General features: G+C 42.9%; 1 protein-coding gene across 1 annotated transcript in view; it reads right to left on the bottom strand.

The window, feature by feature from the left end:
* Positions 1 to 3,092: 3,092 nt before the first annotated feature.
* Positions 3,093 to 27,021, bottom strand: part of cntln (centlein, centrosomal protein) — a 111,471-nt gene continuing 87,542 nt past the window's right edge. The window contains exons 22-27 of the mRNA XM_077604773.1: positions 26,132 to 26,258; positions 25,594 to 25,731; positions 24,513 to 24,698; positions 19,099 to 19,293; positions 14,628 to 14,702; positions 3,093 to 3,465 (exon numbers count right to left, since the gene is read on the bottom strand). Coding sequence (XP_077460899.1) covers positions 3,346 to 3,465; positions 14,628 to 14,702; positions 19,099 to 19,293; positions 24,513 to 24,698; positions 25,594 to 25,731; positions 26,132 to 26,258 — 841 coding nt within the window. The 3' untranslated portion in view covers positions 3,093 to 3,345. The remainder of the gene's footprint in view (positions 3,466 to 14,627; positions 14,703 to 19,098; positions 19,294 to 24,512; positions 24,699 to 25,593; positions 25,732 to 26,131; positions 26,259 to 27,021) is intronic.

Genomic DNA, 27,021 nt, shown 5'->3' with positions numbered 1-27,021 from the left:
TCATACCCAAGGAACCCAGGGTTGACCCTTGACCTTAGAAATGTGAGGCAAACGTACTAACCACTTGGCCACGGTGCTATGTTATATATATTTATACATACAAAAATAGTATTTAAAAATCTCCTCACTATTAAGATAAAATTACCTAAAAAAATATGATTCCTTTTTTAAAAATACAATTTTAGTTGTTTCCAGATTATATATATATATATATATATATAAAACAAAAATAGTATTTAAAAATCTCATCACTGTTAAGTTAAGATAAATAAGATAACATTTCCTTCAAAAATATAATTCCTTTTTTAAAAAGACAATTTTAGTCGTTTCCAGATTATATATATATATATATATATATATATATTTATATATATATATATATATATGTATGTATATACATGTATATGTGTATACATGTATATGTGTATGTGTGTACGTGTATTGTGTATGTGTATACGTGTACAGGTGTACATGTGTACATGTGCATTTGTGTATATATACATGTATATGTATGTGTATATGTGTATATATGTGTATATATGTGTGTATATATATATATATATATATATATATATATATATATACGTGTATGTGTGTATGAGTACATTTGTATGTGTATATGTGTATACGTGTATATGTGTATGTGTATATATGTATGTGTGTATATATGTATACACAGTCTCTCTGGTTTTGACCTGCGATAGGCTGGCATTCAACTCACAATGTCCCCCACCTAGTGCCCAAAGTTGGCTGGAATAGGCTCCAACACCCCCGCAACCCTGGTGGGGATAAGCGGAAGAAAAAATGAAGGAATATACTTACGATATATTATTCAGTACGGTGTTAACAAAACCTAAAAAAAGGGAGAGAGAGACTTGGGTAAAGTCAAAGGCAGAAGTCTTGACCTTGATGGGCTCTTTCACAAAGTTGAGAGAAAGTAAAAAAAAAAATGGAGACAAGGGGATAAGAGGAGGGGAAATGACACCGAGTTGACTGCGGCGGAATGAATAAACAGGCGAGAGAAAGTCTGCATTTGGAAGAAGCGATCAAAGTCGCTCCCGGCGGACGCCTCGCTCTTAATGAGAGCAGAACAAGGACAGACAAGTGGAAGACGAGAAGACCCAAACGTGGGGGAAAAAAAGAAGAAAAAAAAAAACTGAAAACGGCGCTCCGTTCCGACGCTCGGGGGAAAAAAAAAAAAGTAAAAGACGACGAACCGGGTCTGCGGCGGGACACGTTTTAACGTCTCCACCGCGGGAGCGTCGGAGGCAAGGCCAGGTTAATTAAACCCTCGGCGACGAGAATCTGTCGCGCCCGAACGTGTTGAGCACGCAAAAAAAAGGCGGCCTCTCGTTTGCCCGCCTCGCCGCCAGTTATTAATGTTCGTTATTAGCGACGGCGACAAAAGGGGAAGTCGTAGGGGGGGCCAAATTTATACGGGACAAATATTGACAATGGCCGGCTCGTGGGTATTGGGGCGCAGGAGATGCAAACTATGTTAATGAATGGTAATTAACCACCAGGGTTCGTCTCTCCTGGATCTGGGCTAAATTGGTCCCCGAGATGCAGGCGGAGACGGTCCCGGTCTAATCCTTTATTATAAAAAGATAAAGGAAAAACCATGTCATTAGCATATGGTGGAGCTGGCGGCGGGGAGGGGATTCCAAAGTGGGTTTTTGGGGGGTAATTCCGTAACGGGAGGGGAGGGGGGGGATTCTTAATGATGTGTAATGTGAAGATGGAGACGCAAACAAAAAGATGAGGTTGTTTCCTCGAGGATGGGGAAGGTGCTTCTTGGACGTGGGAACGGGGTGATGCGTCGAGGACGGGCGCTCACCCGCGTGTTAGCCGTGTCCGTGGCGAGGGGCGAGTGGGAGAAAACATTGGTGTCTTCGTCTTAGTTTTAATTGAGAGGTCAAATAAGTTAACATGAGACAATGTTTACAGGTTAAGTTAAAAAATACATTGAAAAATGCATAGGAAAATGTGTCTCTAGCAGGTTATTTGTCTATCAAAATTGGCAGGGGGTGCTGGAGCCTATTCTAGCTAACTATGGGCACTAGGGCAGGGGACACCCTGAATAGGTGGCCAGCCAATTGCAGGGCACATTGAGACAGACAACAAATCATAGGTAGGGACTATTTAGAGCACAGGTGTCAAAGTGGCGGCCCGGGGGCCAAATCTGGCCTGCTGCATCATTTTGTGTGGCCTGGGAAAGTAAATCATGACGGTCGACTTTCTGTTTTAGGATCAAATTAAAATGAAGAGTATAGATGCATATTAAATTTCCTGATTTCCCCCCTTTTAAATCAATAATAGTAATGTTTTAATCCATTTTTTTCTGTGTTTTTAGTTCAAAAATCATTTTGTAAAATCTAAAAAATATTTTAAAAAAAGCTAAAATAAACATTGTTTTAGATCTATAAAAACCCTGAATATTCAGGGCTTTTAATCCATTTATTAAAAAAAATCTAAATATTATATCTAAAATGGTCCGGCCCACATGAAATGCGTTGGCGTTAATGCGGCCCGCGAACCAACCCGAGTTTGACACCCTTGATTTAGAGTGTTCAATTATGTAGCCTAGCATGCATGTTTTTGAGGTACGGGAAGAAAGCGGAGTAGCCGGACAAAACCCACGCAGGAGTTCATGCAAACTCTGCATAAGATGGTCGGGGAGAAAGTGGAGTACCCGGACAAAACCCACGTAGGAGTTCATGCAAACTCTGCATAAGATGATCAGGGAGAAAGCAGAGTACCCGGACAAAACCCATGCAAACTCCGCATAAGATGGTCAGGAAGAAAGTGGAGTACCCGGACAAAACCCACGTAGGAGTCCATGCAAACTCTGCAAAAGATTGTCAGGAAGACAGCAGAGTACCGGAGAAAACCCATGCTGGAGTCCCTTTGAATTCTACATGGTCGGAACCTGTAGGGGGGTTTGAACCCTCGATCTCAGAATCGTGAAGCGGACATGCTACCCACTCTACCACCGTGCCACCTCAAATTATCCATTATAGACGTATACACGTCTATATTTTTCCCGACTAATCACACTCAAAGTGCCAAGCTGGCATCTCAACCCCCCCTCCCCCCAGCAAGGTCCTGTCCTTGAAAAGTTCTCCAGGTGGCGCTCAAGCCCAAAACGGAACAATTAGCCAAAGCCTGGGCGTATTGACCACTTTGGCGCTTCCCTAACGCAGATGTTGAGGGGCTCATTACAAAAGCTCGGCCCGCAGCGGGTCCGAGGCTTCGGAGGGCGGAGCCCGGGACGGGTGGGGGGTGGTCTGGGGTGGGGGGGCTTTCGGTAGAGGATGACAGTTTTCCCAGCCTCGGCCCGGGGAGTCAGGCTTTTTCGCTGACTGCGGCTTCCGCCGCCGCCAGCGTGGCCAGCTCTTCCGTCAGCACTTTCCTCTCCTTCATCTTCGCACGTAAAGCCTCCATTAGCTGGCCGGCTGAAGGGATCTGCCAGAACAAGAACAAAAATAAATAAATAAATAAAAGTGGGGGGTGGGGTCAGGATGACGCCAGAAGAAGAATGCACGTCTTCAAGTACATCTTATCCGTAAAATGGGTGCCTTTATGTTGCTTTTGAAAGTGGGAAAAATAAGCGCTTGTTGTGTTGGAGTTCTTCTTAAAAGGTGCTTGAAAACATGGAAGGACCTTTCTGAAGGCAGAAAAAAAAGTTTTTAGGATATTTTTATGTTTTTTTATGATCAGTATTGTTTATACATTTTGAAAAAATATATTTTTGGCATTGATTTTTCATGCTTGCAGACTTAGTTTCCTCCATTTTGAAAATGTGGGTGATCATCATTAAAAAGGTGGCAGAAGAAGTCAACGCCCCATGAGCTCCGCCTCTTCCCGGGGGAGGGGCGGGCTCTTGAGGTCCCTCAAAGATGCACCTCCTCAAAGACGCGCCTCCTCAAGGGTGCGCTGTTTCAGCTAATTGGAGTCACTAACTAAGCGCAAACAACTTGGGAGAGCGCCGTGAAGGCCTCGAAAAAGAATCTTTAAGTTTTAGGAATAAGATAAAAGGTCCAATTCAATTGGTTTTGGGGCGCTTGACCTCAGAATTTGAAAGGAAAAGATGGGAATTTGAAAAATAATCTGCCGTAAAGTTAAATAATGGCAAGCATTGTTTGACTTAGCAACAATGGAGCTGAGCGATTTGAACATTTTTTAATCTTCTACATTTAAAAATTCCCATCTTGTATCACTCAAAATCTGCACATTAAACTTGTGAAATTACAGTCCTGTTTATTTTTTTAAATCAGCAATTTGATAAAAACTTTACCAAACAATACGTAATAACAAAGCAACTAAATTTGGGGGCGTCTGCCTTGCAGTCAAAACGAACTGCTCCACAAATTTTCAATTTTCACTAATATTTTTCGTCAGGATTTGTGCTTACAGTACTTAATAAAACTGCAAATCCCAAATTTCATAACAATACAATCGATCGGATTTGAAATCATTTGTTCTTCGCACCCAAAACTGACTAGACGCCTTCCATTATTTTAAAATTTTGCTTCAATAAGTACACAACACTTTCTCAATTAACATTTTAGCAAAAAAATGCACAATAAACCCTCAAAACATCCAGTCCAGTTTTGTCACTCCCTCATTTCCTAACAATCTAATATTTGGCAATATGACAAAGCGATTCGATTCGGGGGCCTCTGCCCCTCGCTCCCACCCGGTGAACAGCCCCTTAAATGAGCAACCTATAAAGCGTTATCCCCCAAAAATGGATAAAAAATTTTTTATGACAAAATCTAACGATTTGAATGCAAAAATGGCATTGAGCCGGATCCCCCAGCCGCCCGCCCGGCCGCCGTATAGCCCGCAGTGTGTTTTTTTTCAGGCGCGCAGCTGCTCTGCCTCATCCCCCGGGCCGCTTAAGGCAAAGGTGTCAGCGGCCGCCCGTTAATGTTATGCTACACTTGATTTAGCCGGGCCTCACCGTCCCCTTCGGCGCGGCGTCGAGCGGGCCCGAGCGGCTCCTCTCTCGCGAGAAGGTCCCGTCCCCCTCGGCGACGGGCAAATTGTTACGGCGGCGTTAACCCGCGGTAACTCACGTCCATTACTATTCAACAGGCCCCGCGGAGCCGACCTTTTGCGCGGCTGCGATTCGCCGAAGATGTTTTCCCGGCGAACTGACACGCAAAGCCACTGACACTGACGACGGTGCGCGCGTGCGAGGACAAGGACGGCGGCCGCTCGGCCAATTAAAGCACGCGGCTATTCCGTAGCCCGCGGCGCGCCTCGGGGCGACGGACTTTGCGGCGCTCCGGTGGCCATTGTCTGCTCTTAGGTGTTTTCATGCCAACTTTTTTCCCTCTTTTCTGCGAACACGGGAAAACAGCAGCATCGTTTTGGCTCTTCCGTCTTCTCTCTCGGAACGAGTTAGCGCAATTATTTTCAAGGGCTCAATTTGGGAGACAGCGGTTGCCGGGTAGCTAAAACGGGCTAAGTCAAAACAGGCCATTTGCCATAGAGATGAAAATTGAAAATCTATAACTACTACTCATTTGGCAGCTGAAACGGCGAACACTTTTTGGTGACAAAAAACAAAGAACAAAGTTATGTTAAGCACATTCAGAGAAACTCATTTGGCAGCTGAAACAACATGTATACACATGCACGTAAACACACAAAATATCAATCCGACGACGAGTTACTTTGACGACTTTTTCAAAAAAATATGTGGATAAACCGGCCGATGGCGAACAATTTTTGGTGATAAAAAACAAAGAACAAAGTTATGTTAAGCACATTTGGAAAAACTCATTTGGCAGCTGAAACAACATGCATGTAAACACACACAAAACGTAAAGTTATGTTACAATCGGTAAAATATCAATCCGACAACAAGTTACTTTGACGTCCTTTTCAAAAAAATATCTCGATAAACCGGCCGATGGCGAACACTTTTTGGTGATGAAAAACAAAGAACAAAGCTATGTTAAGCACACTCAGAACAAAGTTAAGTTAAGCACACTCAGAACAAAGTTAAGTTAAGCACACTCAGAACAAAGTTATGTTATGCACACTCAGAACAAAGTTATTCTAAGCACACTCGGAAAAATTTACAAAACTGGTTTAAAACGACGTGACAAATGACGGTTGAAAGTGGAAGACGCTGCTCTGTCTTAGCCAATGGAAGGCCAGCGAGTGGTTGGGATATAACCAATGGGAGAGCGACTTTAATCACCCCGATTGAGAAATAAAATACAGAATGCTACAAGTGTATTGACGTTTCGGATGCCAGAATTTTTTAGATTTCGCATTTCACAAATTACATTTAAATTGTAACCTGAATATTTGGGATGTCGATTCATTCTTAAGTATTAAGTAACCATTCAGCGTTCAACAAAATAACATTTTATGGAAAGTTGCATGGCATCTTCCACTTTATTCAGGTCCATACAATCGTCAGTTATATTTTTCATCTCCATCGCCCCGCCTACACGCGTAAACCAAGACATTTTCGACCCAGCATGGCGGCCCGGTGGCTTTGTGCCCAAATTGCCACCTGAAACTAAAGCCCAGGACTCAAACACGGAACCCCTTCAAGTCAGCTAACACGTTCCAATGTAGGCCACCATTCAAGGTGAGGCGAAGAAAAACAAACCTACCGCTGATCTTTGATCTTCTCACTTTTGTTTGAAAATCAAATGTCTCAAACAGGGGAATAACAGCAACAACAACAACAACAACAACAACAAGATAAATGAAGAAAGTCCAAGCACAAAGGCGTCTAAAAAAGCCTGCATTTGATTATCCCCGATAATGAATATGTCACATTTGCAAAGCGGGGCTCAGGTAAGAGAAACGCTAAGGCGCCAAGCAGCCTATTCTCTCCCCCATAATTACCTTCCCCCGCAGCGGCGCCGATCCCTCCTTTCTCCCCTGCCGGCCTCTGGAGACGGATATGAAAGGGAATTGGACACTTGGGGCCACACGTAGTGTAATTAAAAAGCTCTCCCGCGCTTGATACGTTGTTTGGAAACATGGTTTTCGGTGCACGCCGCGCATTTGTTAGGGATCTGACCTAAATACGCCCCAGATTAAACACGGGGAAGTACCGGCGCTTTGTTTCAGGTTGCCGCACTCATTAGGTGGGAAAGACGAGGTGATTCGGGCACCGCTAGGGGGTTTCAAGATAGAAAGGTGGGCGCTCCCTGAAGGGAAGGAGACGCAACACTGGGGTGGGCGGGATTTAGCAACGGGGAAGGCGGGGTCACGCGTGGCGGAGGGGATCGACGGGTTGAAAAGTTGGGAAAGTTTAGCGGGGGTTGAAAAAGATATCTGTATAGTACTATTTATTTGTTTTCACAAGGGTCATGGGGGTTGTTGGAGCTTATCGGGGGACACACTGAATCGGTGGTCAGCCAATCACGGGGGACAATGAGAGTAATAACGAATCATCATTTTGTGTGGCCCGGGAAAGTAAATGATGAGTGCCGACTTTCTGTTTTAGGATCAAATTAAAATGAAGTGTATAGATGTATATTAAATTTCCTGATTTTGCCCCTTTTAAATCAATAATTGTAATTTTTTAATCAATTTTTCCTGTGTTTTTAGTTCAAAAATAATTTTGTAAAATCTAAGAATATTTTAAAAAAGCTAAAAAAACATTGTTTTAGATTGATAAAAAACGGAATATTCAGGGCTTTTAATCTAGTTCTTTTAATCCATTTATAAAAAAATGTATCTAAATATTATATCTAAAATGGTCCGGCCCACATGAAATGACACCACTGTGCTAACCGCTTGGCCGGCGCGCTAACCGCTTGGCCGGCCCGCTAACCGCTTGGCCGGCCCGCTAACCGCTTGGCCGGCCCGCTAACCGCTTGTACAACACTATATATTTCTATTTAGATTTTATATACATATCTATATACTTAAAAAAACATTATTGTAAATATGGCATAACAATAAGAAAAAATCTACACAAGCCCTATAGCTAACCGCGGATGATTGACATATTTTAAATAATTGGCTCTTCCAAATTTACATGGCTCTTCTCCGCTAGCGGCAGCAAAGCTAGCGCCAGCAAAGCTAGCGCCAGCAAAGCTAGCGACAGCAAAGCTAGCTCCAGCAAAGCTAGCCGCGTCGTCGGGCACAAATAAAGGATAACATTTCTCGACCGGCGTCGGGAGCCGGTTGGGAAGAACGATTTAAGGCTAACCGTAGATTTTTTTAAATGACGGAGATGTGCAGAATGCTACGACGAGGATGCTACGCTAGCACTGCATTGACAGAGCTCTCAGGGGATTTCATGGCCTTAGAAGTAGCATTAGAGGAGAACAAGCTCAGACTAGCAATGAGTGCTTTGAAATATTTAACAAGAACGTCCACCGGGTGCTACACGGAAGCTGCTAGCTAGACTAGGGCTAGCGTTGGCACCCATCATTTTTTGGGGGGGGATTTTTTGGGGCCTAAGAAGTCAACGTAAACAACGTAATCACCAGGCTTTAAAACTCAGGTGCTTTTCATTCATTTCACAAGCCTCTTAATAATACATATTATTTATTTATTTATTTATTTTTTATATATTATTTTTTAATTTAAAAGGATGTAATAGTTAAGACTGTCTGTTTAAATGATTATTTTTTTTAGATTATTTTCACAAAATATGTAATGGGTAAATACAATATAAATAAATTTAATAAAAATTATGTTAATGTGTTTTTATTCATTCAAATGCAAATATTCTCTTATTTTTATTTTATTATATACTTTTTCCTATTTATTTTATCATTTGAAGCATCATACTACATTATTTAAAATCATATAAAACAAAAAGAAAAGGAAATACAGCTAAAACTTTAATTAAAAAAATCCTTTTTAATTTTTCCAGTCCAGTCAATATCACATTTTTTAGTTTTCAAGCCGGTTACTAATTATATTATCTTTTACATCTATTTAAAACTTTTTTTTGATTAATAAAAGGCGGAAAAGTAAATAAAACTATATTATTTTTTAATGTTTCAATTAGGAAATGCAAATTCGAAATAGAAAGGAAGAACAAACAGCATTCACTTTCATTTTAAACTAATGTATGCAATAATAAACTAATGCATGTATTACCATAATGTTTCAGTATGTAATAATAAATAAGAGCCCACTAATGGGTTAAAATATTCCATATTAAGACATTAAACAGCACATAAACACATAAAAAACGCTCGCCTGTGATGATTCAACTCCTACCAAAAGTCACTTTAACAAGCCAAACAAACAAAACAAACAACAACACCAACAAAAACACTCAAGCCACCGCGTTGTGACATATTTCCCGTAAAAAAAAAAGAAAAAAAAGAGAAGCCACATGTCTCCAGTTCCCACCACACTTGTACAAACGCACTTGGAGGAACCCAAAAAGATTTAATTAGCGGAATAATGAAACGAAGCTTAATTAGAGTCCCTTTCCTTTGGCGAGAAGAGCCGTTCGTTGTCATTACCGAGCCGTAATGAGCCACAGAACGTGACGCGCCGCCTCGCAACAATAAAACTTTTTCTTCCCGGGCGCCGCGGCGGTGTCTTTGATGTGCAATGACACAAATTAAGCGTATTACTTAGCGGCGGTGAACTACGGCACCCCCCTTTTTTTCCTCCCGCCTCATCCCCCCCCCAAAGTTACGTCGGGGCCCCTTAGCCAATCTGTAAAAAACTGAGCCGTTTTATGGCCGAGCCCCTTCCAGATTGGTCCGCCTTGTCTCCACGCCGGCCCGCCGTTCAACCCGTTCGCCGCTCTCCCGGGGGTGCCGTAGCCGAGTAAATATTAGCGGGCCCCGGGCAGGTGAGGCGCTGTCCTCTCGTAAAGAAATCAACACAGCCGATGACTTTTTAAATGTTAATGTACTGTCATGAGGCGGCGTGCGAAATGAGTCTGAAAAATGATCTGCGGGGAACGCGCCTCTCTCCGTTTCATTATTGGCCGAGCGGCGGAAGGCGGTCGCTCATTTCCCCGTCTTCATAAAGACTCGGCCCATTAAAATCTACCTCCATTCGATAATTAGGAGTCCGCAAATAAACCAAAGGCAATTAAATCAATGCTTCCCCGGGTCGGTGCCGGCACCCCCGTGGCCCACACGCGCGGACGCTTCATCTTCGGCGCCGGCGTTATTCGCCACGGGCTGCAACGACGATGAGTCGGTCCTACTTTTAAGCGGAACGTACGTTGGATATGTTTAATGGCTGGGTTGTGCTACGGGGGGGGGGTTTGTATCCGGGTTTGAATCCCGGCCGTGTCTGCTCGGTTGTAGGATTTGGATGGGGTGATTCGGTTGAGTCGGACGTACTTTTACGCAGTTTGGCGGAAGGTCCGTTCGTTGGTTAGAATTTCTGCGTCCCGCTTTGGGGGTTCCGGGTTTGAATCCCGGGTTTGCTCGGTCTAGGGACAAGGGTGTCAGACTCGGGTTGGTTCGCGGGCCGCTTTAACGTCAACTTGATTTCACGTGGGCCGGACCATTTGAGATATATTTAGATGTTTTTTCTTTCTATAAATGGATTAAAAGAACTGGATTAAAAGCCCTGAATATTCAGTTTTTTTATAGATCTAAAACAATGTTTATTTTAGCTTTTTAAAATATATTTTTAGATTTTACAAAATGATTTTTGAACTAAAACACAGAAAAAATGGATTAAAACATGACAATTATTGATTTAAAAGGGGAAAATCTGGAAATATAATATACATCTATACTCTTCATTTTAATTTGATCCTAAAACAGAATGTTGGCACTCATGATTTACTTTCCCGGGCCACGCAAAATGATGTGGCGGGCCAGATTTGGCCCCCGGGCCGCCACTTTGACACATGTGGTCTAGGATTTTGACACATGTGGTCTAGGATTTTGACGGGGTGATCCGGATGAGTCAGTCGTGGTTTTCCGCAGTTTGAAAAATAGCCATTTTAAATAACAAACTTTCCACTATTCTCCACAAAAACAAAACTATTCCTAACATCTACACCTCTTGACAACACCCCTCTGCAAAACACCCCCAATTCCGACGCAAACATCTCCAAAACAAGGACAACATTAACAAAGACAGCAAATTTCCCTTTAAAAAACAACCAAAATCAATCTAACAACCAAATAAAACCCATTCACTCTAACTAACTTAAAAATGGCAATCATTTTTTCAAAAACAACAACACAAAATGCTTCACTAAACAAGCAAAAATGGACATGCCCCGCCCACCCATCCATCTTTGATGCTACCACTGACCGTTTGCTTCTCTTGTTAAGTTGACATGTGGCTGAACATGACAGCCACGGAGAACAATGGCCCTGACTGGCACACAAACATACCCGCACACCCACCCACACACACACACACACACCGGGACCGAGTGAGTGATGCGCGGACTATCGACAGGGCCACTGAGATAATAAAGCGGCGTCCCAGCGGCAGCTCTATTAGACTCGGCCCGTGACAAGCGGAAGACGCCTGCGTCCTCGTCTCGCTCGGGTGACAGCCCAGCCAGTTAAAAGGACAGCGTCCGTCTCTTGCACTCTTGCCGGCTGTCTTCTTATTTGGGGAAGCGCGGCGAGGAAAGGAATGATATCACCATTAGGCCAGAGTGCTATTAGTGTCACGGCGAGGGTGACAGGCGGGGAGAGTTGACTTCAACCATGTTCTGCTCGCTGAGCTTTTCATAAGCAATGACGGGAGGAGAAGAAGACGCGGCTGGGAGATGACTGCCTGACTTTTTTTTTCGCGGGACTCGTGTTTTACAAGAAGGCCCTTACCGCCCTTTTGGTGTGGGGGACACGAAGTATTAATACGAGAAAAAAAGAACCGAAATGATGGCGAGATTAAACAATTGGCGGGTATGTCAGGGGGCGAGTAGGTACTCGAGGAGCTTGTTTTTGTGAATTAAATAACATATGAAATGAAGTTTTCTTTGGAAAGCTATGATGAAAACAATGCGATAACTTGTGCGGTAATTAATAAAAATTGGGTTGTAATGAATTGCCACAGAGCTTTAGAATGAAGGAGAAAAAAATAGTGGCGGGGAAGGTAACTAATGGGGTTCCAGCAGGTTTACATACTGACCTCTACCTTTTTTTTTTTTTTTTACTGGATCTCATATTTTCAGTCCAGTAAAAAAATAATGTAACCATTAAAATGACTAATCACATTTCTATCAAAGTGAGTTCTGTTACTACCGCCTCCACAAAACGTCTGTACTTGTATTACCACCCCCTTTTCTACCTCTGATTTTTTTTTACTGGATTTGATATTTTTAGTCCAGTAAAAATAATCATGTAACCATTTAAATGACAAATCACATTTCTATTAAAGTGAATTCTGCTATTACCGCCTCCCAAAAACTTTGGTGTTTGTATTAACACCCCCCCTTTTTTTTTACCTCTGATTTAATTTTTTTTTACTGGATGTGATACTTTCAGTCCAGTAAAACTAATAATGTAACCATTAAATGACTAATCATATTTCTATTAAAGATAATTCTGCTAGTACCACCTCCCCAAAAACTTCTGTATTTGAATTAAATGTTTTTTGGAGGCGGTACCAGCAGAACTCATTTTAATCGAAATATGATTTGTCATTTAATGGTTATTTACAACACGTGTTACTATCATTAGTTTCTAAAGAAACAGCAATTACTAGATCGGATGGGTCCTATACCGCAAAAAGACCCGAATTGGATGCCAATACCCAGTATCGGATGGCGGGAGGATATCGCTACTTGGTTCCCCCCAAAGCAATTCTACCATAGTGTGCGAAACAAAAACAAAAAAAGCTAACCACCGCAACGGAGCTGCCATCGGAAGGAAAACCGAGACGGAGAAGAAAACTCTCCAAACAGATCAAGTTAAAAAAAAAAACGAACAAGACGGACTTGAAAGCAGATGGAAAAAGTCTGGGAGGGGGTCGCGGGGTGACGGCACGGGTCCCAGCCGTCCCCGTGGGGACCCGGGGGCAAGTCTCAGACTTGTCATACTCGGCTCTTCTCTTCCTCACTCCCCCGCCCTCCCCCTTCCTCCTCCTCGTCCTCCTCGCCGCCCCTCCTTTTCACCCCTGTTCTGCCCACGGAAAACGTCGATAGCAGGCTGCCGGTGCCGAGGTCTCTGGTGAACGCTAGCTCATTCTCCCGGCATCGACAGGCCCGCCAAATCAATATTTAGTTCCCCACTAACAAGCTGCCTCGGGGTCTGAGCCAAAGACAGAGAGAGAGAAATGTGGGACAGGGCAGGACGGCAGAGATAGACAGAGAAGAGGGACTGAAAGCTGTCCAGCTAGAAGGGAAAAACATGGATTCAAGTTCAGAGTGTGTGTGTGTGTGTATGTGTGGATGTGTGTGTGTGTGGGTTTGTGTGGGAGGGGGAGAGGAAGGTGGAAAGGTCAGAGGAAGATCTGGGGAACAAGAGAACAGTGTCGGCTGTGTGTCGTGGTGCGGAGGCGACGCACCAGTGCCCGCGGCGGCGGCCGCGCGTTGACATCAACGCGCGTACGCCATCGCGCACGCACATCACAGAGAGCAGACGTTGACAGAAAGCTCCGGCGGACCAGTGGACATAGTTGCGTTATTTATTTATTTGCCGGAGAAGATACGGTTATGCCTCTAAGGGGAAAATTGCAAAATTATTTGGTGTTGTTTCCATTCAAATGCGTGGCGAGGTGAGATGTGGCGCCGTAACCCCTCGCCGTCGGGCCGGCGTGGGTTGCCGAGAGTCCCCTCGGGGCGGGCCGCGTCGACGGTTGCGATGTCGAGGTTTGAGACGCTGAGGGGTGCCGTAGTTTGGAGGCGTGTGTCTGTCGGTGTTGGGTTTGTTTGCTATTTTGCAATTTTTTTTACAAAAGCGCACTCATTGGCTGTTTTGGGAAAATGAGAGGCGTGGCGACAGCCTGTTTTTTTAGTATGTGAGTCGAGTTCGACTCATTTTGCAGATTCGCCTATACCGAGCGAGTCATTTTGCGGATTCGCCTATACCGAGCGAGTCATTTTGCGGATTCGCCTATACCGAGCGAGTCATTTTGCGGATTCGCCTATACCGAGCGAGTCATTTTGCGGATTCGCCTATACCGAGCGAGTCATTTTGCGGATTCGCCTATACCGAGCGAGTCATTTTGCAGATTCGCCTATACCGAGCGAGTCGTTTTGCGGATTCGCCTATACCAACTCATTTTGCGGATTCGCCTATACCGACTCATTTTGCGGATTCGCCGATACCGACTCATTTTGCGGATTCGCCTATAACGACTCATTTTGCGGATTCGCCTATAACGACTCATTTTGCGGATTCTCCTATGATGAGTCCCGATTGGAATAAAATGATTTAAACGAATGCTTCGGAGCTTTGAATTAGACTGCTTAGGCTGAAATCTGCGCCCTTTAGTTTACTACTAAACCGTCTGTAAACCATTTGGACAAGGAGGGCTGGCAACGATCAATCGCTGCCAGTCAAAACAATTTGGACATCTAGCCCCGCCCACTACACAACCAATAACACGAGTCCACTGAAATACGCAAACACCCTCTGACAATACGCTGGAAAGTGAACGTGAAAACGACTTCAATTACCATCCCAGATGCCCTGCGGTTAAAATGAGACATCACGGGAATGCGGGTAAACAAATCTTACCTTCTGCTGTAAGATTTGGTGTAGATAGTCCAACCATTCCTGATCTTGGCGGAAATCTGAAAGAGCCTCTGTCTCCTGCGAAAAATAAAATAAAATAAATAAATGGACATATGATGCACTATTAGAAAGATAAATAGCAGAAAGCTAAAGGAACTGGGCGCTACTATTTATCCAAGCGCGGACCTTGAGGGGCTCTCCCCCGAGACTGGACGGACGCCAGTCGATGTTTACCCACGCTTGGAGTAAAACCACCCTTCAGAGTCGGGTAGCGGCGAAGGGCGACTGCACCCACCGCGGTGGTGGCGGACCAGGTGCTAACGTTCCAAATGAAGCCACAAGTCTGGCACTGTCACTGGAGAAAGACAGTTTTTGTGTGGGTTTGAAAAAAAATACCCTTAAAAAAAGCGGGTAAGCCCAGAGCCTGCATTGGACGACAAAGGAGGGTTGTCCCGATCCCGTGAGCTTGAGTATTTTACGGTAAAAAACAGGAATCCCTACTCTGATTGGGAGATGGTATAACTAATTACTTTAAAATCATTTATTACCATAATGTTTCAAATGAAGTCACCGAGACACCAAAAATGTACTTAAAATTGCTATGAAATAAGAGAGCAAGTGACTTTAAAATGAAGGCAAAGCATATTTTTAAGAAAGGGTTTAATATTGAATGAGATCTTTAGTATTGCTTTCTGCGTTTTTTTGGCCCCGCCCACAAAAAAAATCTAGCATTCTCATACATGGAATGACCTGATTTTTAGCTAGCATGCTACCCATAGGTTTACTCATGTCAACAGTATGTGATTCTGGTAGCTAGGCTAGCATAACGCTAGGAAGCTAGAAATGACCATCAGTTCTGGTTGTGATGTCACAACCAGAATAGTTTGTTTACATTTAAAAATCCGATCTTTTAAAAAAAAATTTTTTAACCCGATTTCTCCTCGGACACGCCTCTAATATTTATATAGATTTGCTCTTACTGTTCAATGTTCCAAAATCCCACGACGCACGAACCCAACCTAACACGGTACATCGAGTTTAACACTTGCGGTAAATGAAGCGAAATGTTTATCTTTAATCCGCTTCCCGAAACAACAGGTGCCATTTTTTTTCACGCTGACATCCCAGATCGGGCTAATTTCAGCGCGTGGCTAATTAGTGGCTGTTGCTCATCAGAGGCGAGACAAAGGGGGGAGTGCGAGAAGGTGGTCTTCAAACACAAACGGTGTCAGGGGTGATCTACATGCAGAACAATGCGTCGCGTGTAAAAAAAAAAGGCCCAGAGCTGTTCCACCCTGGCTGATCTTTTGCTGCCGTATGCAAAATGGACACATGCGCCTAAGCGGCGAGATCCACGAGTGGGAGACGAGGGCACGCGTTCGCTATAGGTGCGCTACGAGTATTGATCTTTAGCGTTTCCATCTCACCAGCCGGCTTAGATCTTTGATTTTTATTAGCCATGAAGACCAATGAATGTCGCTGAAACTTTTCTGGAGTTTTATTGCGGAAAAACGGCCGCGGGAAGGAATCGATGGGGCGGAAATAGCGAGGGTTGTCAACGCCTTCGCTGCCATTGACGACGATGGCTGTCGGATGTATTTGAACTGGGACAGCTGGCATTACGGGATTGTGTTTCGGTGCTAGAACCATGCTAGGCGCCTAGTCCATTTGTTTGTTTAATACTTTTTTTTAAAGAAAAAAAAAGTTTTATCTGCTTCAATTTTGAAAATATTTGATTTTTTTCATGGCAATTTTTTATTTATTTTTAAGTGTGTATTAAAAAAAATAACTTAGATGGCTGGCATTCAAAGAAGTAGAAATGTAAATTGGTGCATATTTACTAATTTTGATTTTTTTTTTTAAAGAAAAACTAAATAATGGTCTTACATTTCTTATACTTTTAAATAAATAAAAAATTGAAACTTTTGAAAAATACTATAATTCTATAAAAAACAAAAAGGCGGCCGGGCGTCTTGAGTGGTTAGCATTTGGGCCTCACAGCTCTGGGGTCCTGGGTTCAAATCCAGCTCGGTCCACCTGTGTGAAATTTGCATGTTCTGCGTGGGTTTCCCGCGGGTACTCCGGTTTCCTCCCACATTGCGAAAAACATGCATGCTAGGCCAATTGGACACAGAATTTCCCTTAATTACGAGTGATTGGTTGCCCACCAATTTAGGGTGTCCCCTCCCCTGCCTCTGGCCTGAAGTCAACTGGGATAGGCTCCAGCACCCCCACGACCCTAGTGAAGATAAAGCATTTAAGAAAATGAATGAATGAATGAATGAAAACAAAAAGGATTGATCTGGGACCCCTGGCTTCGAACGATGGTGTTTCAAGGCTATTGAAGGTGATCCATGTCCAAACCATTTAGACAGGGAAGGGACGGCAGTGGTTATGATTGCATGGAGGTTCCCACTACTAGTCAACACTGCATCTAAAGCAATAATGATAAAATACAACAACAGAGTTTAAAGAAAAGGATTAAAAGGAGAATTTCCGAGCCAGAGAACGTTCAAGTGGGATGACTGAGGGGGACATTTTGTCCCCCTTACGTCTCGGGGGCGGAGCTACGAGGGGATGAAATTGGTTTCAAGTATGAGTGAGTGAGTGCAAGGGTGTACCCACTCTCATTTCCTGATGGAGGGGAGGAAGAGGAAGAGGAGGAGGAGGATGTCTCGGGAGACTTGGGGTTGATTGCAACATGGATTCGCTAATTGACGAACACCGTCGGTGCGACGACGGAGAAGAAGATTTGAAAATGTGCCGTCAAAATATGGAGGACGTTTCGGCTTCTCGTAAAATAAGCATTGACTTTTCTGCTCCATATTTATCAATAATAGATCTATCCGAGCCTGAATGACAATTTGGCGTACCGGTCCTGTAGCCCAGGTACCCCGTGGCTCCTCCCCCCTTCCCAATCCGTCGCCCTCTCGCCCAAAAAACGCAGTTCGCCAGCTCACGGGCGGATCTAATGAGGCCGAAAGCGGCGTGGAAAATAGACGGTGTTCATAAAAGTTTGCTTTGTGTTCAGGCAGGCCCACGTTTGCCTTCTCCATCAATAACGCCAGCTGGACCAGGAGCGGCGAAGAGCGGCGAAGAACGGCGGCGAGGCTAAACAACAGAAAATGAACTCGGCAGTTCTCAACATGCCGACGCCCATCGACTCTTTGCACTCCCGGAGGAAAAGCCGCGGTTGCGGCGTTCATTTAGTCTCCGTCGACCAAGACCATGCCCAAAAGCAACGTAATTCTGCCCAGAAACTTCAGCGTGTTTGCAAAATATTCCAGTTAGTGAGATGCTGAACATCAAGACTTAATCCATAAAAAAACAGCTCGTCGCTCGCGTGTCTTCTTAGTTACCCGCGGAATATTTCTGGAGGTGCATCGACCTTTTTTTGTTGCCAAAACCCACATTTCTGGACATAAGAAGCCTACTCATCTTTAATCGCAACCTTTGACCTAGCTTATGCTAATGCTATTTAAATTTTAGTGTATAACAACCACAATAAGAAGTCAGGGTTAAACAAACATTTCTATTTGGTGAACCCGCACAAAAATCACGATGAGTGAATTTGATTTTTGACCAAAATATAAAGGGCGGCGAATGAACCAATGCGATTGCAGATAGGAAATGGATCAAAGTTCAGAACAACGCCACCTGGGGGCTGGACCGGACTCCTTAGCTGGCCACTTCCGGCCCGCGGGCCGCAGTTTTACACGATTTTATAAAGTCACTCGCTGTATTATCCATTCATTCATTTTCTGAACCGCTTTACTTTATCCTAACTAGGTTCGCAGGGGGTGCCGGAGCCTATACCAGCTGACTAGGGGCATGAGGCGGGGGTGGGTGAATTAGTGGCCGGCCAATCACAGGGCACGAGAAGACAAACAACCAATCACTCGTATCTAGGGGCAATTTAGGGTCTTCAGACATTAACTGGTGAATTTAATTGAATGCTTTTATCGTCAATGGCAACTAATAGCGACACTAAGTCTTGTGCGCATATAAGCCGTATCGTATTTTGCTGTTTAATATACCAGGGTATATTAAATGATTTTTGCTTTTTTGAGCCTCCCGTTTGTGCGCCATTTAATATACCCCCTGCCGTTTAATATACCCGGGTATATTAAACGGCAAATCCGCTTTTTTGGCAAGATTTGTATGGTGTTCATGGGGGCATCAATATACATACTTAAGTTCATTAAAATTCCAAGTCAGACTTTATTCAGCAGTAAGTAGTTTTAGTCTGCAAAACGTTGATGCACCCCGTCACAGCATAGAGTGCGTAGTGGATCATACCTTCCCGTTTGTGCGCCATTTAATATACCCCTGCCGTTTAACATATGGGGGGTATATTAAACAGCAAAATACGGTACCCTTGATTCTGTCATCATTTTTGTTGAGTTACAAATACGGCTTATATGCGAGAAAAAACGGTATATCACATTCCAATCTCCACACAAGGTGGCCTCACCTGGTCCGAGTCCATGATGTCGGCCAGATCGTTCTCGGACATATTGAGGATGGAGGCGGCCACGGACTTGGCTTTGCCGATGGATTGGGCCGAGGGTCCGCCTCTCGCCGCCACGGCGCCCCGCCTTTGCCTCATCCTCTTAGCCAGCTGCCGCTTGACCTCCCGCAAGTCCGTCAGCAACTCGGCGGCCATGGCCTGCGCGGGAGAGGAGAAAATGACGAAAAAAAAATGAACGCCAGGGACGGCCCCCGCCCCGTCGGGCGAAGAAATGAAATTGATCAAGCGTGCGCCCGAGTTTAACTCGGGAATATTGAGTTTGACGCACTTGGTTTTTTCGCCGCTCGCGCCCCTCCAGGGCGAGTTGCGCCGTCGATTGAAAAAGCCGCGGCTTTGATATGGAATGCACCTCCGGTTTTGGCTAAAATCTCCACAGACGGCGAATCATTCATCAGAGGCGGCGGAGGAGGGGGGGGCGGGGTTTTCCGCCAAATATACGGTCATTCATTTATTTATTTGCTTTCCGAAGGTCTCGCGGCACAACGGGGCAGCATAACACGGTTAATAATTCAGCCGGCGAGAGGCTGTCGGAAAATGGCGCCCGGGCGGCCGACCGACCGGCCGAGGCGAGCGCCGGCCCCGGGACGGCGCGGCTGTCGGGGCGCTAAATGGGCGCGCTAAATACAGAGAGACAATTAAACGTTAAAACCGCCACTGTACGCCGGCCGCTCAATAAAGCAAAATCCCTTTTGTTTCATTTTGGTCTTATTGATCGAGGCAATAATCTTCCGGATCGTTCCCCTGCAAGCCTGCCGGAGAGCTGACCTCGGAATAGACGGGGCGGGCGAGGCGAGGCGAGCCGGGGACGGCAAGGGTAAACAAATAAACAAGAACAAGCGGAGGGCGACGGATGGCGAGGAAGAAAATGGAAGGAAGGTTTTTTTTTAGGTGTGCTGACATGCGTTGCTCGGGTAGTTGGATGTTAGTGAGGTTTGGAAAATCTGTGGTGAGCTTGGAATGGGATAAAACCGTATTTTCTCGCATATAAGCCGTATTTGTAACTTAACAAAAATGATGACTGAATCAAGGGGTGTCAGACTCGGGTTGGTTCGCGGGCCGCTTTAACGTTAACTTGATTTCACGTGGGCCGGACCATTTTAGATACATTTAGATTTTTTTTATTTATATAAATGGATTAAAAGAACTGGATTAAAAGCCCCGAATATTCAGTTTTTTATAGATCTAAAACAATATTTATTTTAGCTTTTTAAAATATATTTTTAGATTTTACAAAATGATTTTTGAACTAAAAACACAGAAAAAATGGATTAAAAAATTACAATTATTGATTTAAAAGGGGAAAAATCAGGAAATTTAATTTACATCTATACTCTTCATTTTAATTTGATCCTAAAACAGAAAGTCGGCACTCATCATTTACTTTCCCGGGCCACACAAAATGATGCGGCGGGCCAGATTTGGCCCCTGGGTCGCCACTTTGACCCATGTGGCTTATATGCGCACAAGACTTACAGCGTTGCTATTAGTTGCATTGACAATAAAAGGATACAATTCACCAGTAGATATATGCACATTAAGATTTACTATTTGTTGGTTATTTTCTGTTTTGCAGTAAGAAAACAACCATTACTGGATGAATTACTAACTTCTTTATGATATTGACCCTAATAATGTGCTTTTATTTCTGACAGTATCTCAGAAATAGCTCGTGCGATGATTTTTCTTAAGATTTTCCCTTCAAAGTAACACATTTATACTCCCTATTAAAACCATGAATATGGAGGTCAAAATTGTGGGGGCTTATATGCGAGAAATTGTAAAATTCAACAATTTTAAGGCAATCCATGTTGGTCGTGCTTGGCTATGAATTTTTTTTTTTTTAAGGAGAAATCCTTCAAAAACACTTAAGCCGAACCCTAATCTTTCAAGCAACAAAAGTAAAATATACAACTATTATTTTCCACACAACATTTTTAAAGGATTGGAACCATGCGGATAAAGATAGATTTTTTCCTTTTAAAATCTACTAAGCAATAAAACACAAAGATAAGAAATATCGTCAAAAAACGTATGTTTTGAAATAAATTACCAAGACATCAAGACCTCTACTTGCTATATCCAAATCCTTAAACCCGAACTCGGGTGCAAAAAATGGAATAAAACAACTCTATTTCCAACCCAATCCGACTCTTAGTCAATAACAAGGACAATAGTGTGAAACTTACAGCATCTATAAAAAGGACAATAATGTAAAACTTACTGCACACAGGCGACTTATTTTTTTTTAAACAGTTTTAACCGCCTGAGGCAAGTGCAAGGGCCAAAAGGGTCTGCTGGCCCACAGTACTCATAAAAAAAAAGCCTGCATACACATTGGGTAACAACAGGCTCATAAAGACGGCCAGACAACAAACATACACACACACCCACACACACACACTCGCGCAAGCCCCTCCAGTCGTGATCGATACACGACAAGAGTAAATCTCCTCCGGACGTAAGGCAACCCAATCAAAGGGCTGGTGGTTCTTATAAGGGATCACAGAAGCCAGGGGCAGACAAACAATCATGTGAATCCTCAACACAACAACAACAACAACAACACTAAGGCCCCGCCCCGCCCCGCCCGAGGTGATGGGAAATTGGAGGGAAGGTGGAAAGCCAGCATCGAGCGGATATTGATACGTCTCCGCTTCCGTGAATTTAAATCGCGCCTCTTTTGTTGGCGAGAGATAAGTGCGTCTTATGGAGCCGTCGCGTTAGCGATTAATCAGTGGCGGTCCGTGCATGTTCTTGTAGCGCCTTCAACGGGTAAAATCCACTTCCTAGCAGCATTTAATGATTAAATACAAATACTGGAGCTTTTCAGATATCAGAACTTGGCCCACAATTGAAATATTATTTCGGAATATAGCCATATTTTACTCACCAAAAATCCTTTTTAACTGTACACAATATCCATCCTCCTTTCTTTCTTCCTTCTTTTCTATCGCCATCGAAGCTAATACGGAAAGTCGAACCTGTCCTGTCGTATTTCTGGAATAGTCCGTCTTGAAAATGGCTTTAAATCAACACAACAATATATTTGCTTGTGCAGCTCGCTACAGATACACTTTGGTAGCTCTGGCTAATCACTAGCCAATCATAGTTGGTGAAAGCGATGACGTATCCCTACGCCTGCGACAAGGCATTGTGGTGTTGCCAACTCGAAATCTGATTGGTTAAAGCAACAGTCTTATCGACGCTTGTTTAAAAACTAAAAACACAGAAAAAAATGGATTAAAAAATGACAATTATTGATTTAAAAGGGGAAAATCAGGAAATTTAATATACATCTATACTCTAAAACAGAAAGTCGGCACTCATGATTTACTTTCCCGGGCCACACAAAATGATGCGGTGGGTCAGATTTGGCCCCCGGGCCGCCACTTTGACACATGTGGTCTACAACATCAGAAAATCATGCAAAAGGAGGAAATAGAACCTTGACATAAGATAAAGTAAAATGCAGATTTTGGCAAGCAAAACATTTTGACTCTCTCATAAAACTGAATGGTTAAAAGTCTAAAAACCGTGAATGTAAATCCTACCAGCCAGAGTCAAATTGTTAAAAAAAACAATACCAACAACAAAAAAACCCTGATATAATCAACTCTACTTATGAAAGAAGCGAGGCGATAAAACTCACTCAAAAGCCAAAAAGCACAACGGCCAACCGACACTAAACTTGCGCGTGATTTATGAATGCGGCCAAACAGATCGGCCTATCTCTGTCTAGCCTCGTCCTTCTTTGACAGACAGGTGTCAGCAGATCTGCAGGACGCTGTTTATTACCTTTTTCCTACACTTGCCAGATTCGCAAACAAACCCCCGGCGTGATGGATCCCATCGCCGGGCAAAGCAGGGCGCCAATCCCCCCCAAGCGCATTTATCTAATGCAAGGGTGTCAAACTCGGGTTTGTTCGCGGGCCGCTTTAACGTCAACTTGATTTCACGTGGGCCGGACCATTTTAGATATAATATTTAGATTCTTTTTATTTTTATAAATGGATTAAAATAATTGGATTAAAAGCCCTGAATATTCAGTTTTTTTATAGATCTAAAACAATGTTTATTTTAGCTTTTTTTATATATATTTTTAGATTTTACAAAATGATTTTTGAACTAAAAAGAAGAAAAAAATGATTAAAAAATTACAATTATTGATTTAAAAGGAGGAAAATCAGGAAATTTAATATACATCTAGTTTTCAGTTTTATTTTAGATATTAAACTGTTTATTTGAACTTTTTTTCTTAGTAAGGGAAAACATCTAATAATCATTTGTTTTTCATTTCAAATGGAAACATTTTTTTAAAAATTATATTCAATATTAAAGTGGAAAACAGAAAATATTCATATATTTATTTTTAGATTTAAAAAAATGCTTTTTGACCTAAAAACACCAAAAGAAAAAAATGGTTAAAAAATTTGCAATTATTGATTTAAAAAGGGGAAAATCAGGAAATATAATATACATCTATAATCTTCATTTGAATTTGATCCTAAAAAAGAAAGTTGGCACTCATGATTTACTTACTCGGTCCGCACAAAATGATGCGGCGACCTTGACACCAGTGATCTAAAGTATTTTCTATAAGCCGCACCCTTAAAATTTCCTTAAAATCATCAAATTTTTACAATTTCTCTCGTATAAGCCGCCCCTTAATTCACAATTTTCACCTCCATATTCATGGTTTTAATAGGGAGTACAAATGTGTTACTTTGAAGGGAAAATCTTAAGAAAAATCATTGCACCTGCTATTTCTGAGATACTGTATAAAGCGATTAGTGGATTGCACATTCCAAAAGGGTGTGGCCTGCACGTAGACAAATTCAAAAAGGAAGTCATGTGAGCAGTACAACCAGGAAGTGTGTCCGTAGCGGTCTAGTTTGTCATCTTTAGGTAAGATGGCGGCGCCTTGAGCGAACAATGGCAGGCACAAATGTCTTTTATGCAAAATACGGATTATTTTTTTCCCTTGAATTTCATTCATAGACGTCAAAATAAATTGTGTTTAGCGTTTTATCAGTTTATCTTTTCTCTATTTTGAAATAAATGACCGTATCGACCACATTGTCTTACGTTATGCCGTTTCACCTTGCAGTTTCATGCATGTTAAATCTAATTTGTGCGCATATAAGCCATACCGGATTCAGTCATCACGTTTGTTGAGTTACAAATGCGGCTTATATGCTTTTCGAGAAAATATGGTACCCGCAATGGCCTTTATCTCTTTCTACCCATGAAAAACAGTCCTAATGACACCCATCTTGGAATTTGTTGATTTGGGACGGCAAAGAAGACGATTGGCCTTCTCTGGTTTTCGATCAAAGGTGGCCTTTGGGACCGAGTACCTTGATGAGGGAGTGAAGCTGCTCCAGCTGGGAGGAGGCCTGCCCGAGCCGCCTCTGAAGGCCGTCCAACGCTCGGGAGTGCTGTCGGGTCAGCCGCTCCGTTTCCTCGGCGGCGCTCTGTTCCAGAGCGGCCGAGGCGCGCTCGCCGGCTCCCACGCGGGCCTGGAGGGCTTCAATGCGATGCTCCTGCGTACGGAGAACAGATGGTCAGCCGGGAAATTAAAAAAAAAGGAAGGATTGAGATTGTCCAAACAATACGGCATGGGGTTTCGTCCAGAGGATTCCAGATCGCGGATGGATCGATTTGACAAATTTGTTAAGAAAAAAAAATGATAAGACCAAACATATGTATACATGTGCATCTCTGTGTATGTATGTATGTATGTGTATATTTATATATATATATATATATATATATATATATATATATATATATATATATATATATATATATATATATATATATATATATATATGTATGCATGTATGTGTATGTATGTATGTATGTATATATATATATATATATATATATGTATGCATGTATGTGTATGTATGTATGTATGTATATATATATATATATATACATATGTGTATGTATACGTGTGCATATATGTGAACATGTACATGTACATATACATACACATACGTACACATACATACACATACACACACATACACATACACACATACATACATACACACACATACATACACATACATACACACACATACATACATATACATACATATATCAGCAACACACTTATTTATTTATTAACTTATTTATTTCCTATTTATTTATGTCTAAAATGTATTTTCCTGTGTCTGCATTCTCTCCCTCTTGCTACTGTGACAGTGAAATTTCCAGAATACGGGATGAATAAAGTTATCTAAACTAATCTAAAAAATAAAATAAAAATCTTAGGATGTGGTTGATGATATTGCATCACAGAATGTCAAAAAGTCACCATTTATGTTCAATCCAATTATACCAAACACAGTTTTAATGTGCAAAATGGGCAAAAAAACAAACAAAATCAGTACACTTAGAAATCTGCATCCCCCTGTAAAACTCTCCAACCTTTTTTTCCAGGTCATCCTTGAGTTGAGCGCAGGACGCTTCGTGGCGGTTCTTCTCGTCGGTTGCCACGCTCAGTCTCCTCTTCAGAGACTCCATGAAGGCCTTTCTGTTGGAAGCTTCATCTGATAAACACTTAACCTGGGAGGGCAAAAATGGGGGGACGGCGTTCAAACCACGCAAAACGTGACCTGCAATCCGCTAAATGAGAAAAGTGTTGCCAACGCGCAACACGACGTTTGACTGCAAGCCAGACCTTGACAACGGCCATGAGGCCAAATATTTGGTAAAGAGCATTTTCAGACTTTGTCCGTTTTTTGTGATCCTGGTGGCATTTAGATTAGTGGCACGCTCACGGGACGGAATTGACCATTTGAAGACGTGACCTGAGACGGTCCATGCTGGCCAGAAAACAAATGCGGTTCATCTCAAAGGCAGATTTGATCAAAGGACGGCAAAATCCTTTGATTCGCTTGCCTACGTGCCATTTGAGCTTTTGTAAGGTGGGCGTGCAGGCGGGCAGGCGGGCAGGCGGGCATACCTTCTTTTCCAGATCCTCCAGATGCCCGCGGTAACTTTTCTCCGACTCCAGCGCCAACTTGAGCCTCGTCTTCATGTCGTCCAGCAGCTGCCGCTTGGCGCTAACGTCCCGCTCGCCCTGGCTCGCTCTGCGCAAATGTCACAAAAGGGAAGTCAAACGGACGCACAGAAGAAGTAATATCCAATTAGGTTGCATTTTGCACATTTGCTGGGCTATGGTGGACAGAATTTATGATTCTTTTTTTTAAACCACTACAACAACTACTACTACTATTACCACTACTACTACTACAACCACTACAAATACTACAACCACTACAACTACCACCACCACTACTACCACCACCACCACTAATACTACCACTACTACCACCACCACTACTATCACTACTACCACTACTACCACTACTACAACAACAACAACTACTACCACTACCACTACAACCACTACTATCACCACCACCACTACTACTACTACTACAACTACCACTACTACTACCACTACTACTAGTACTACCACTACCACTAGTACGACCACTACTACTAGTACTACCACTACCACTGGTACTAGTACTACCACTACTACCACTACTACTAGTACTACCACCACTACTAGTACTACCACCACTACTACAATTACCACTAATACTACTATTACCACTAATACTACTATTACCACTAATACTACTATTACCACTAATACTACTATTACCACACTACTACTATTACCACTACTACTACCATTACTGCTACACTTGTCCTATAAGGGCTCGCCACAGTAAATCAACATTTTTAATTTCTATCCTGCTCATCCCTAACAGGTTTGCAGGGGTGCTGAAGCATATTCCACCTAACTACAGATGGTAGACAGGGTACACCCTGAATTTTTTG

The sequence above is a fragment of the Stigmatopora argus genome, chromosome 7, assembly GCF_051989625.1.
Source record: "Stigmatopora argus isolate UIUO_Sarg chromosome 7, RoL_Sarg_1.0, whole genome shotgun sequence".
Lineage (NCBI taxonomy): Eukaryota > Metazoa > Chordata > Actinopteri > Syngnathiformes > Syngnathidae > Stigmatopora > Stigmatopora argus.
Note: the sequence above shows the minus strand (reverse complement) of the source record. Positions and strands in the feature narration are given on the sequence as shown.